Source organism: Loxodonta africana, chromosome 19 (genome assembly GCF_030014295.1).
Source record: "Loxodonta africana isolate mLoxAfr1 chromosome 19, mLoxAfr1.hap2, whole genome shotgun sequence".
NCBI lineage: Eukaryota > Metazoa > Chordata > Mammalia > Proboscidea > Elephantidae > Loxodonta > Loxodonta africana.
In genome coordinates this window covers 42,306,904-42,321,603 of record NC_087360.1, presented here as the reverse complement: position 1 = coordinate 42,321,603, position 14,700 = coordinate 42,306,904, and the positions used below count along the sequence as shown (strand labels likewise).

General features: G+C 38.1%; 1 protein-coding gene across 18 annotated transcripts in view; it reads left to right on the top strand.

Moving 5' to 3' along the window:
- Positions 1-14,700, top strand: part of MSRA (methionine sulfoxide reductase A) — an 813,898-nt gene that overhangs the window by 340,733 nt on the left and 458,465 nt on the right. For 6 of the 18 annotated variants that reach the window (XM_064272634.1, XM_064272635.1, XM_064272633.1 and 3 more), the window contains one exon: positions 11,063-11,105. The exons of the other annotated variants lie outside the window; for them this stretch is intronic. In XM_064272634.1, the coding sequence (XP_064128704.1) occupies positions 11,063-11,105 (43 nt within the window). The remainder of the gene's footprint in view (positions 1-11,062; positions 11,106-14,700) is intronic. 18 annotated transcript variants of the gene reach the window in all.

The following is a 14,700-nucleotide window of genomic DNA, read 5'->3' as shown; positions in this document are numbered from 1 at the left end:
TCCATCTCCCCAATTCTGCATTCCAATTCTTCAGTTCTGCTCCTCTGACTTCCTATTGTGTTGTCTAGTTCTGTAATTTTATTGTTAATCTTTTGAGTTTCTGAATGCTGTCTCTCCATGGATTCTTGCAGCTTATTAAATTTTTCATTATGTTTTTGAATAATCTTTTTAATTTCTTCAACTGCTTTATCAGTGTGTTCCATGGCTTTTTCTGCACATTGATTTCATTTCTGATGTCGTACCTGATGTCTTGAAGCGTTCTGTTTATTAGTCTTTTGTATTCTACATCTGTCAATTCCAGGAATATATCTTCATCCAGAAGAGATCTTGATTCTCTGTTTTGGGGGTTTGTAGAAGTGATCAGGGTCTGCTTCTTTATGTGATTTGATATCCACTGCTGTCTCCGAACCATAAGTTATTGTAATAATTTAGTTTATATTTGCTCACTGTGTCTTGTCTTCTTGTTTTGTTTTGTTTCAATATACCCAGATGGGCTACTAGAGTGCGCTAACGTGATTGTTGGAGACTTTGAAGCACTTATGTCCTGTTACCAGGTGGTTAGAGCTGTTACCAGGTGTATGAGCCTATGAGTCCATTCAGTATTCTTGAACAGAATCAGCACAGGTGTCCTGATGGTTGGTCACCTAGTGTGTGGTGTAGGTTCTCACCTACTATCTTAGAGGAGTAGTGTTGATGGCTCTATGCACCAGTTTCTGATAGCAGCAGGGGATCACACTCCAAGGAGGGCAGCGTGCTGACAGCCTTCTCCCAAGTGCCAGTGAGGAAGGAGCATCTCTGTTCTCTAGAGTGCTCTGGTGGGTGGGCTCTGCAGGTGTACCTTAGGCACCCAGTGCTTGTACCTGTAAAGACTGGTAGACACCACTATTCTCAGACCTCTTTTGAGGGTGCCTAGGTGGTGTGGCTCGATGGCACTGGGTACTGGGTTAGGTGGTGTGGGTGGAGCCTCAGCCCTCAGTTCCCTGCTGTGGGTAGGTGAGGGCTGTGTTTAATAGGTAGAGTGGTATCGGACCTCCAAAACCTGCCTCTCCATCACTCAGCTGAAACAATTACAGTCAGACCTCTAACCAAATTGCCTTTGCATTATAATAGCCACCTGGTTCCATGTAGGGGTGAAAGCCAAAGTCTGTGGATCTCTTATGCCTGGACTGGAGCTGCTTCTGCTCTGATCTTCCAGTTTAGGGAAGTTGGGGAAGGATTTTTCCCCTGACTGTTAATTTGCTGCTTTTCCCAGGCCAGAAGAATGGGTTAGAAAAAAGCAGGGCACTTCTATCTCTGCCCCAGGGAATTCAAATGCTAATGAAGCCAGCTGGGGCAGGAAGGGGAGGGATCAGATAGATAGGAAAGAATAGTGCAGTAAAGTAGACAAAATCACTTATCTTGTGTTGAGAGGGCTGTTTTATCTGATATTCCAGAGGGGTGTGTAGCCTGTGTGCTGGCTGGGTCCCTGCCGAGATTGCCCCGGGGGTTAGGGCTGCATCCCGTGTGCTTGCCTTGTCTCAGGAAGCCACCATCAGCCCCACCACACTCGTGCCAAAGCACAGAACCAAGGGATCAGGGCTGGGGCGTTGTACATGTGCTCCGCAACTAGTCACCGCTTCTGCGCGGTCTCTCGCTCCTCTGTCTCTCACGTCAGTGTGTAGCCTGTGTGTGCTGGCTGGGTCCCCACTGAGATTGCCCCAGGGGTTTAGGGCTGCATCCCTTGCTTACCTTGTCTCAGGAAATCACCATCAGCCCCACTGCACTCACGCCAAAGCACAGCACCACTTCTTTTTTCGGGTCTTTGTTGCAAGAAGGTTCAGCGGAAGCTTCTGTGTAGTCAGCCATGTTGGCTGCTCCCCCCATTTCATTTCTTATTTGGGCTGTTTGGGTCCTCTCCTGTTTTTCTTCTGTCAAGTTGGCCAATGGTTTGTCAATTTTGTTGATCCTTTCAAAGAACCAACTTTTGCTTTTGTTGATTATTTCTATTGTTTTTCTATTCTCTATTTCACTTTTTTCCCTGCTCTTTGTTATTTCCTTTTCTCTGGTGGTTGTGGGCTTCGTTTCCTGTTCTCTTTCTATTTGTTTGAATTGTGTAGTTAATGCTATGATTATGTCCCTTTCTTTGTTGACGTGTGCATCTCTTGGTATAAATTGATCTCTGAGCACTGCCTTTACTGTGTCCCAAAGATTTTTATACGTTATGTGTTCATTCTGGAATTTTTTTGATTCCATCTTTTATTTCTTCTATTACCCAGTGGTTTTTAAGCAGATGTTATTCAATCCATGTATTTGATTTTTTTTTGTTCTCTTGCTCTTCCTGTTACTATTTTCTACTTTTATGGTGTTGTGATCAGAGAAGTTGCTTTCATTATTTCAGTGTTTTGGATTTTGTTGAGGGTTGTTTTATGACCTAAGATATGATCTCTTCTGGAGAACATTCTATGCATGTTGGAAAAGAATGTGTGCTTTGTTGCTGTTGAGTGGAGTGTTCTATGAGGTTTAGTTGGTTGATTGTGGCCTTTAGATCTTCTATATCTTTGTTGAGTTTTTTTCTAGATGTTCTGTCCTTTACCTAGAGTGGTGCGTTGAAGCCTCCTACTATTGCGGGACTGTCAGTTTCTCTTTTTAGTGCTGTTAGAGTTTGTTTTATGTGTTTTGGAACCCTGTCATTAGGTGTGTAGATATTTGTTATGGTTATGTCTTTGTGGGGGGTTGTCCCTTTAATCATTATATAGTATCTTTCTTTCTTTGTCTTTTATTATGGATTTTGATTTTTAAAGTCTATTTTATTGGAGATTAGTGTTGCCACTCCTGCTCTTTTTTGGTTGTTGTTTGCTTGATCAATTTTTTTTCCATCCTTCGATTTTTAATATATTTATGTCTTTGTTTCTAAGGTGTGTCTCTTGTAGACAAGATATTGATGGATCCTATTTTTTAATCCATTCTTTATGAGTGTATATATTTAAGCCATTTATGTTCAGTGTGATTATTGATAGATGTTTGCTGTTGTTTTGTAGTACTTTTTTTGTGGTGCTCATGTTTTCTTTGTTCCGCTTACTCACCTGTGCTGAATTCCTTTTGTTTGTGGATTTTTTTTTTTTTTTTGGTTTGTTTCTTTTGTTTTTTGTAGATTTTGTGTTTACTGAGACTTTGCTTTTTTTTATTTTGATGAGTATGTTTGTTAACTTTTTTTGTGGTTACCTTGAAATTTACCTCTACCTTCCTAAGTTTAAAGCATTCTTTTATTGCTTGATATTACCTTGACTTCCTCTCCATTTGAAAGTTCTATACCTACACCATTTATTCCTTCTTTTATTGTTCTGACGTTGTTGTCATTTACAGATTGACTACTCTGGATTCCTGTTATAAATCTTTTTTTTGTTTTATCCTTGAGGGTTCGTTACCTAGGTTGTTATCTGGCTGATGCTGCCTTGCATCCTAGATTCTCATGTCTGGTTTTGTCAGTTTTCTAACCAATGTACTGCCTTTAATAATTCTTGTAAGTTTGGTTTGTTTTTTACATATTCCCTTTTTTACTGTTTGTCTGGAAATGTCCTAATTTCACCACCTTTTTTGAGAGAGAGTTTTGCAGGATATATTATTCTTGGTTGTAGGTTTTTTCTTTCAAGGTATTATATATGTCATTCCATTGCCTTCTTGCCTGCATGGTTTCTACCAAGTAATCAGAGTTTAGTCTTATTATTTTCCCTGTGGGTGTGATTTTTTGTTTTTCTCGAGCTGCTCTCAGGATTTTTTCTTTGCCTTTGGTTTTAGGGAGCATGATTATGATATGTTTTGGTGATTTTTTCAGGGGTCTGTGATATATGGGGTTCGTTGAGCTTCTTGAATGGTCAGCTTTTCATCTTTCATGATATTAGGGAAATTTTCTTTTTATTTATTTATTTTTATTGTACTTTAGATGAAGGTTTACAGAACAAACTAGTTTCTCATTAAACAGTTAATATACGTATTGTTTTATGACATCAGTTAACAACCCCACAACATGTCAACACTCTCCCTTCTCAACCTGGTGTTCTATTAGGGAAGTTTTCTGTCAGGAAATCTTCAGTGATCCTCACTGTGTTTTCCATTTTCTCCCCCTGTTCTGGAACCCTGATCACATGCTAATTTTTGCTTTTTTGTATCCTACATCATTCTCAAGGTTTCTTTGTCTTCATTGTTTTTTCTGATTTTTCCTTAAGAATTTGTCTTCAAATTTGCTGATCCTGTCTTCCATTGTTTCATATTTGCTCCTAAAATCTTCTATTACACTGTTTCTGTAATCTTGTTTATCTTTTGGATTTATAGTTGCTGTTTTTATGATTTCTAGTTTTTTGTTTATTTTAACATTTTGTTCCTGTATTATTTTCCTGACTACTTTCATTGTTTTGTTTGTCTTTTCCATGATTTTTTGTGTATTTTCCATGATTTTGTCTTTTTTTTTTTTTTCCTTATTTTTGTGTTCATTTTCCTTCATCTCCTAGAGGTCCCTAATTATTAGAGTTTTGACTTCCCTTTCAGGTAGTCCCAGTGCCTTTTCTTCTACCACAGTATCATCTGGTGTTTTATTTTGGACAATTTCTGGAGCCATCTGTCCTTTTTTTTTCTTAATATGTTTTGATATTGTCTATTGTCTTCAGGACATTCAGGAATTATTTTCTTGGTTTATTGATTGTAAATTTCTTTGTTTTGTCCAGCTTTTCTGTTTTATTTGGCTATGTCTGGGCAGGCGGACTGAATGTGCTTGTGTTGCTTTCTCATCTGTGGGCATGATACTTCTCACCACCTTTTCCAGGTGGGCAGGGCTGGTCGCTCAGCTATATTGCAGCAGTGCAGGTCCAATGGACGGGGAGAGGTGGGGATAGGTCATTTGTAGCACATACTGGGGCCAACAGGGTGGGGCTGGGGTTCAGTGCAGGGTGGGGTATGGTAGTCTGCACCTGCACCACTTGGTGGTGTGGCATTCGGCAGGCAGTGCAGATAAGCCGGAGGAAAGGGAGAGTATGTGATGTGTGGAGTGGGTACTCTGTCTCCCCTTGGGAGCTTCATGAAGTTGCCTTCCCTAACTCCCTGTCTGCTGTTCTTGGTGGCTATGGTCCAAGATGGTGAGTCCGTGCTGTGTTAGCTGGTAGGATACCTCCACTTTGTAGCTCTCCTTATTCTCTGTTTTCTATTCCATTATGTGCTTGGTTGAGTTCTTTATCCCTTCTTTTGATGCTTACGGTTCCATAATTGATGTTTGTATCTGTTTTACTTAGTTTTTTGGGTCTTTGCTGTAGAGGGACGGTGTGGTGCTTCTGTTGATAGTGTCATGTTAGCTCCACCTCTGAGTTCCCTCTTTTGATAAAGGGCCCACGTCTGTCAGATTGTGGCTGAAATTTGGGTTTCAATTTGTTGCCCTGGACAACGTCTTATCTAAATGCCATATCTGTGCCTTTAAAGAGGACAGAGCCACAAAAAGGAGTACATCAGACATGTGCTACACTTGCTATTGATTATATGTATACTTTATTTATACCCAGTAAGATCCCATTACAGAAAATGGAATTCCAACAGAGTGCTCTATAAAATTGTGCTGTCTTCACCAGATCCACATGAATGGCATTTTATTTATCAAGTGCTACTGAGTTCTCTATTACGACTAATGTGATAGAACACAATCATCCTTTGAACTTTGTCTCTATAGTAGGGAGGCTATTCCCCTTGCTTACAGGTTTGCAGATTTTCACAAAGACTCAGATTTTGAAATTGTTTTCCGGGGAGGCAGCATGACATAGTGGAAAGGACATAGGTTTTGAATTTCAGGCATGCCTGGATCAGAATCCTGGTTCTGCCTTGGTTCTATGTCTTTGGGCAAGTGGCCTAAACTCTCTGAATCTCTGTTTTCTCATCCTTAAAGTGGAGCTAATAATGTCTTCCTTGTAGGATTACATGTGTACAAAGATACTAACTAGTACAATGTGTGGCTCACAGTAGACATTTGATAAATAATAGGAACTACTTTTCTTTTTTTTCCTCCCTGTCTATAAGAAAAAGATGCCTGGTTATGTACTGTTTATAGAAAAATTTTTATTTGCTGACTGATCACAAACATAAAGTCACAGTTAAGGTTGAAGAAAAGAGGAAAATAGATTTCAATTCTTATTATCATTTACTCCACGGAGGCACCATAGAGTCCCTAAGTGATGCAAATGGTTAAGACCTCACCTACTAACTAAAAGGTTGGCAGTTCAAACTGATTCAGAGATGCCTTGGAAGAAAGACCTGGTGATCTACTTCCTAAAAGACTACAGCCATTGAAAACTCTATGGAGTGGAGCTTTACTCTGACACAGAGGGTTACCATGAGTTAGAGTTGATGGCAAGTGGTTTATTTATTTATTTATTTTTTACAGTGTCATTAGATCATTTAATCATCAAGCTGGGTGTTAGAAATAATTCACTTGTTTTTCAGGTGAGAAATTAAAGCTTTAAACATCCCACTGAGTTATCCAGGGAAGTACAGCTTAGAGTTCCCCTGGTCGAGGCTAGTGTTCCTTGCTGTTTTGCAGTGACAAAGATCTGGCTGGTGACATTGGGTAGGAGGCAGTTAGAAGGCAGAGATATGAAGAAATGTTAAATGTTTTTAAAAGTTATGGGTTCAGAGGTAGCTGTTAAGAAAGAACATCTCAGTTGGGTGGTGACCAGAGAGTTAGGTGCTCAGGAAATGGAGAAAGTGGCTCACAGAAATTTCCATGAGCAGAATTCGGAGAAGAGGCCACAATGTAGTCTGTATCATTTAAGAACTGAGGAATGGGTCTGAGGCTCTATTGCGGAGATATTGTGGTTTCTCAGAGACCAAGGGTGATAGGAGAAGCAGCCCTGACCTGTGTGAATTGAGGAATGGAGTTTTCAGTGTGCATATGTGTATGTCAGGAAGGAGGACGTGGAGTAAGCAGAGAAAATAAGAGAAGAGAATGGAAACTAACATTTATTATCTACTTTTTTTTTTTATATGCTTGGGGGAAACCCTGGTGGCGTAGTGGTTAAACACTATGGCTGCTAACCAAAGGGTCAGCAGTTTGAATCCACCAGGCACTCCTTGGAAACTCTATGGGGCAGTTCTACTCTGTCCTATAGTGTCGCTATGAGTCGGAATTGACTCGATGGCACTGGGTTTGGTTTTGGTGTATGCTTGGAGTCCCTGGGTGGTGCAAATGGTTAACACACTTAGCTGCTAACCAAAAGGTTAGAGATTGGAGGTTCGAGTCCACTCAGAAGTGCTTCAGAAGAAAGGCTTGGAAATTTGCTCCAAAAAAATCAGGCATTGAAAACCCTGTGGGGTGCAATTCTACCCTGACATACGTGGGGTTGTCATGACTGGAGCTGACTAGATGCAACTGGTTATTTGCTACGATATACTTGATGCTTTTTAAATGTTACCTGTTTAATCCTTTCAATGACTGTGAATAATATTATCTTTATTCCTAGTTTATAGATGAAGAAACTAAGGTTTAAAGACTATAGGGAACTTACCTGAGGCCACCCAGGTCATGTTTCATCATATAGGTCTGGTTGAAATAGAACATATTCAGTACTTCTGAATCCATGTCTACAAAAATCCAGGAATCTGGAAGAGGAAAGGGAGAGGTGAAATGAGAACTTTTTTTTCCTTTTTGTGTTCAGCATTGTATTTTTTTCACCATATAATAATTTAATTTCTACTTTAGGAGCCTCAAAGAAAGATCTTAAACTCTCCATAACCTGGGACTATAATTTCTAGAAATCCCTCTATTATGAGCCCCATTACAATTATAAAAGATGGTTGATTCCAATTTCGAAGAATTCCAGTTCAATTGAACAGATCTCCCCCCCCCCAAAAAAGAAAAAACGAACAAAAAAACCCGATTCCAACTCATGGCAACCCTATAGGACAGAGTAGAGCTGCCCCATAGGGTTTCCAAGGCTGTAATGTTTATGGAAATAGACTGCCACATCCTTATCCTGTGGAGTAGCTGGTGGGTTCAAACTGCCGATCTTTCAGTGAGCAGCCAAGCGCTTAACTACTGTACCACCAGGGCTCCTTTTTCTCCTCTACTTCAGGAGCCTTATATATGCAATGTACTAGATGATAGAGGGAAACAATCACCAGGAAGGCAGGTCCCGTGTTCAGAGTTCACAGTCTAGAGAGGAAGTTATAAGAAGTCAGCCAATAATCACACGATAAAACCAAAAAACCTGTAGCCGTCAGGTCGATTTTGACTCATAGTGAAACCCTGGTGGAGTAGTGGTTAAGAGTTCAGCTACAAACCAAAAGATCAGCAGTTCAAACCCAACAAGTGCTCCTTGAAAACCCTATGGGGCAGTTCTACTCTGTTCTATAGGGTTGCTATGAGTCACTATGAGCTATGAATCATACTGCAGAGTAGACTATAAATGCCTGAGTTAAGAAGGGGTGGACATGCTTTGGAGTTCCCAGAAGTAAAACTTTGTATCTTGATGGGATTCTGGAAAACCTTAAGGAAGAAGATGATATCTGAAATTATTCTGGGTGGATGGGCAGGATTTCCACAAGTGAAGATGGAGGTGAAGATGTATGGCCTGACCAAAGTGTTCCAGTTTGGCTACACAGTAGAGTATGGGTATTAGAACTTTAAGAGCTGTCTTAGCTTTGTTGGTTATAAAAGGGACACATGCTTAATAGAGAAAATTTGTTAAGTATATAAAAACACAAAAGATAACACCCAGAGACATCTATCATTTCAATATTTTATTATATTTCCTTCCAGATTTTGTCACTCAATTTATATAAACATTAAAAGCAAACAAACAAAAAACCTCATTTTGATTATGACAGTTGGAAAACATATTTCTGATAGAAATTTGGAAACTACTGAAGGATATAAAGAAAAAAATTAAAAAATCACCTATAATCCTATAATTAGAAATAATCACCACTATTAACATTTTGGTTTATTTCCCTTGAGTTGGTTTTTCAATGTATATGCATTGGAGTTCTGGTGGTGGAGTGGTTAAAAGCATGGCTGCTAACCAAAAGGTTGGCAGTTTGAATCCACCAGCCTCTCCCTGGAAATCCTATAGGACAATTCTACTCTGTCCTATAGGGTCACTATGAGTTGGAATCAACTTGAGGGCAATGGGTTTAATTTTTTTCATTTTATACAATAACCCAGAAATGAACAAATTCTTCATAAAGTTCAATATCCTACTTTTTTTCCTTAATGTTATAGTTTGAACATTTCTTCCATACAATTAAATAATCTTAGAAAACATGGCTGTTTAATAGTCTAACTCCAAATTATCAGTGGACCATCATTTATTAAATACTTTTCCTAATGTTGAACATTTAGGTTGTTTAAAAAATTTTTGTTATAAATAATGGTGTTACAAACATTTCTGAATCTCCCTATTTGTCAATTAAAAAATGTTTCTTGGAAGTAGAATAATAGGATCAAAAGGTACCATTACATTTAAGATTCTTGTATATTAACTATTCATGGTTTGAATAAAGAAACATGTTTGAAAGTATATGAAGATCAACCTGAAAGCAGTGTAAAAGATGAGTTGGAGTTGAGGAAGGAGGCTGAGGTGGGAAGACTGTTGTAATCACCTACCTGATAAATAACTGAACTAGACTGGTGGTGATGGGAAAGGAGAGAATATAAGGGACTGTAGACTAGGAAACTAGATGAGTGAGACAAGTCAGACAGAAGAAACAAAGTTTGCTACTTAGGCACCTAGAAGAATGGTGATGCCATTGAAACAAATAGAAAAGAAAGAGCTGGCTTGGTTGGCCAATTACATATATTGTATTTAAACTGTCAAGGAGCCTTCCAGGTAGAGATGCCTAGTAGGGAATTGGGAATGTATGCCTTTCTAAAGCTTGCATGGAGAATGGTCAGGGGTTAGCCTATAGATTTTGAAACAGAGCCATTTTGAAACAGATAGTATGTGATTTGAACTATATAGAAAAGGGCTTTTTAAAAGTGTAAAAAAGTGTAAAGTGTATATAGCAAGTTAAAACAGGCAAAGGGCTTTTCTTGCCTCAAACTGTCAGAAAACTATCAGGGAACTGGGGGAAAAGTACACAATCTCAAAAATGGGACAGCTGTGTCACTCTTGTTCTCCAGTCTAACTTTCCAGGATACTAGTAGTGGAGGAAACACTGGAAATTATTGTGAACAGGGCTATGTTCCTTGTAAAGTCTAAAAGTGAGTAGAAGAGCAATAAGAGAGGCAACATTTAGATACAATTTTAAAGGAACTTGGGGTGATTGCACATGCTCTAATAAAAGCCAAGCCTCTCTGTTGGTTTCCATTCTAATAGGACAGACCGTTCTTTCTACCCCATCTGTTACCTGAGTGTTTGTTATTCAGTGACACCCCTAACAGGCAAAATGGGAGAATGGGATGTGCTAGTTAGCGGAGAATGGAGTATGCTAGTTAGCAGAGAATGGAGTGTGCTAGTTAGCAGAGAATAGAGTGTGCTAGTTAACAGAGAATGGAGTGTTCTAGTAAGCAGAGAATGGGGTATACTACTTAGCAGAACTTCTCCTAGCCAATTCGTGCAGCAAAACCTTAAGGACACTCAGGCAGAGTGTGGAAGACTGCTTTTCAAGAGTGTTAAAGTTGTAGTGCTCAGCCTGTCAATTATTTTTATAAAGATAGCATTTTAACAATAACAGATCTTTACTAGTCAGGTCAAAATTGCATTGTGAATGTATTTTGGAAAATTTTGAAACTACTTTTAAGTTAACTTTTAAGTTCTTTCGGTAGACTTCAGCTGAGTACCATAAAATCCCATAGCCACAGAAATTCATTAGAAATGACGGTAAAAAGTTTGAATAGAAATGCAGGAATCTAGAGGTAATTATAAATTTTTTAAAAATCTAGCAGAATTTTTGGAAGGTTCTTATGAAGCAGTGATTTTTAATGATAGTGCCAACATTGTAAATCTGATGCAGTGACACAGTTGTAATTTTGATATGTTCTATAAATCTTTTAGGTGCTAAATTTATAATGTAAATTTGAATCTTTTTTCATCTCAGAACTTTATTTTTACAGAATGTAGACAACTTTCAGAAGTTCTTGGGGGAAGGAATAACAGGTAAATCCATTAAAACTATTACTTCCAAAGGCTGGCCTGCACACTACTGACATAAGCATTACCTTGGGATAAAGTAGTCTCTAAAGAACAATTCACATATATTCTATAAAAGATACATCTTTCCCAAGAGACAGAAAGGGCCACATGAACCAGAGACTTACATCATCCTGAGACCAGAAGAACTAGTTAGTGCCCGGCCACAATCGATGACTGCCCTGACAGGGAGCACAACAGAGAACCCCTGAGGGAGCAGGAGATCAGTGGGATGCAGACCCCAAATTCTCACAAAAAGACCGTACTTAATGGTCTGACTGAGACTAGAGGAACCCCGGCAGTCATGGTCCCCAAACCTTCTGTCGGCCCAGGACAGGAACCATTCCCGAAGACAACTCATCAGACATGGAAGGGACTGGACAATGGGTAGGAGAGAGATGCTGATGAAGAGTGAGCTATTTGTATTAGGTGGACACTTGAGACTGTGTTGGCATCTCCTGTCTGGAGGGGGGATGGGAGGATAGAGAGAGTTGGAAGCTGGCAAAATTGTCACGAAAGGAGAGACTGGAAGGGCTGACTCATTAGGGGAACAGCAAATGGGAGTATGGAGTAAGGTGTATATAAACTTATACGTGACAGTCTGACTTGATTTGTAAACGTTCACTTGAAGCTCAATAAAAGTTAAAAAAAAAAAAAAAAAAGATACATCTTATGCTTAACTTCAGATCCTTCAGGGTTCACCTGTCCCTTGTTCTAGCTGCTGCTGCAGGAACTAACCCTGTGAGCAGTGACTGCCGTCATGCAGGTGCAACTTGAAAGTGCATCCTACATCTTCCTTCTGCCCAAGTTGGTATACCCTTGGGTGTTCAAATGCTACAACTGCATCAGCAAACCCAAATGCCAAAGTATATGAAATAATCTAATGTCAATAAAGAAACCCATAACATCAATAAGTTAAATATAAGTTTACTCATGAAATTAATTTTTTGCAGCAAACTGAAAAAAATTCTAAATATGCATGTTTATATTCAAAGAGATAAATGATGAAATTATAAAAAGTATGACAAAATCAGGCAAAATAAAGCAAAAGTAATAATTATAAAACTTGTATTAAAAAAAAAGCTATTGAAGTAATTCCATAGATGGAATTTTTAGATCAAACTCAGTGGATGAGGAATTTAGTGAATAGTTCTGATGCAGACAGAATAGGGAAAATAGAAAAATCATCTATCTATCTATCATCTCTCTATCAATCTCTCTATCAATCTCTCTATCTATCTCTCTATCTCTCTCTATCTATCTATCTATCTATCTATCTATCTATCTATCTATCTATCTATCTATCTATCTATCTATCTATCTATCTATCTATCTATCTAATCTATCTATCTATCTATCTAGCATCTTTCAACAGTTAAGAGATATGAAGGATAAATTGAGATGCTCCAATTGATGTAAAAAGGAGTTCCTGAGGAAATCCTGGCAAGAATGGTGGAGGAGCAATATTTAAGGAGGTAAAGGCTGAGAATTTTCTTGAACTAAAGAAATCCATTAACCCACAAACCAAACCCACTGCTGTTGAACTGATTTTGACTGCCATAGGACAGAGCAACCTGTAGGACAGAGTAGAACTGCCCCATAAGGTTTCCAAGGCTGTAAATCTTTATGGAAGCAGATTGTCACAGCTTTCTCCCAAAGCCATAAATAATCATATTAAAAGTACATTTTAAGCACTAAACAAGATAAATAAAAATAAATGAACACCCTGACAAATTGTAATTAAACTCCAAAATGTTAAGAATAATGAAAAAATCTGAAAAAGTACAGAAAGAAAAGACAGATTACCTACAAAGGAATGACAGAATGACAGCAGACTTATCAGCTCCAATCAATGCCAGAAGATAGTGGAGTAACATCATCAAAGTACTGGTGAAATCTTGAAATTTATACCCATCTAAACTTTCATTCAGTAGAAGAACAAAAAGATAAACTTTCTCAGACATATAAAGACCGAAGACATTTCACAACACACACACCTGCATTAAAAAAACCTTTTAAAAGTTATACTTCAGCAAGAAGAAAAATTAATCTAAAGGGGAATCATGAAGTATAATAAATAATGGTGGGCTCAAAGATGATTTTAAAATGTTGATAATTAAATCAACTGTCAAAAAATAACTATTTTTTTGTGTTGAGGAAAAAAAAAACAACTCTTTAGGCTACACTAGATAAGATGGGGATTGTTTAGTGTAAGGGGCCTTGATTTTGGGAGGATGATGCAAATACTGAGTAACTTTAGAACTGGTTAGGAAAACATTGCAGTGAAGTACATATGGAAAAATTCGAAGAGCCAGCCCTAAAAGAAAAAAAAAGGCAAAACATTTTTTCATCTTCCAAATCAACAGGGGATGGAGAGAGCATATGAGGGGGAAAATCAATGGGGGGAAAAAAAAAAAGTTAAGCAGAAAACACAAAATAAGATTGTGGAAATAAGTTCAAATATACAAGTAATCAGAGTAAATATATTAAAATCTAATAGAAGGTAGACTTATTAAATGGGCTAAAAACAAAATTCTATAATATGCAGCTTATAAGAAAAAAGTACACCTAAAATAAAGACACACAACAAAGAATTTATAGTATTAGAAGATCCCTATTTGGCACTCCAAAGGAATTAATGCATTGACAGGGAACTGCCAGAAGTTCAAGCCAGATTCAGAAGAGGATGTGGAATGAGGGATAGCATTTGTGATGTCAGGTGGATGTTGGCTGAAAATGGAAAATACCAGAAAGATGTTTACCTGTGTTTTATTTCACTCTGCAAAGGAATTCTATTGTGTGGATCATAACAAATTATGGATAAGATTGCAAAGAATGGGAATTCCAGAACAGTTAGTTGTGCTCATGAGGAACCTATACATAGACCAAGAGGCAGTCGTTCAGTTTACATACAGGTTGAATAAGTATGGTGAAAGAATACAACCCTGATGCACACTTTTCCTGACTTTAAACCATGCAGCATCCCCTTGTTCTGTTCAAATGACTGCCGCTTGGTCTATGTACAGGATCCTCATGATCTGCGGCATTGTTTTTATCACCAAGGCCGTGTTTTCCAACTACAAGTCCTTTTTCTTTGTTTCTAACTTTTGCATTCCAATCACTAGTAATTATCAATGCATCCTGATTGCATGTTTGATCAATTTCAGACTGCAGAAGTTGGTAAAAATCTTCAATTTCCTGGTCTTTGGCATTAGTGGTTGGTGCATAAATTTGAATAATAGTTAAATTAACTGTTTTCCGTGTAGGTGTGCAGGTATTATCCTATCACGGACAGCACTGTACTTCAGCATAGATCTTGAAATGTTCTTTTTGACGATAATTGCAACACCACTTCTCTTCAATTTGTCATTCCTGGCATAGTAGACCATATGATTGTTTCATTCAAAATGGCCAGTATCAGTCCATTTCCATTCACTAATGCCTAGGATATTGATCTTTATCCAGTCCATTTCTTTCTTTTTTTTTTTTTAAATAATTTTTATTGTGCTTTAAGTGAAAGTTTACAAATCAAGTCAGTCTGTCACATATAAGCTTATATACA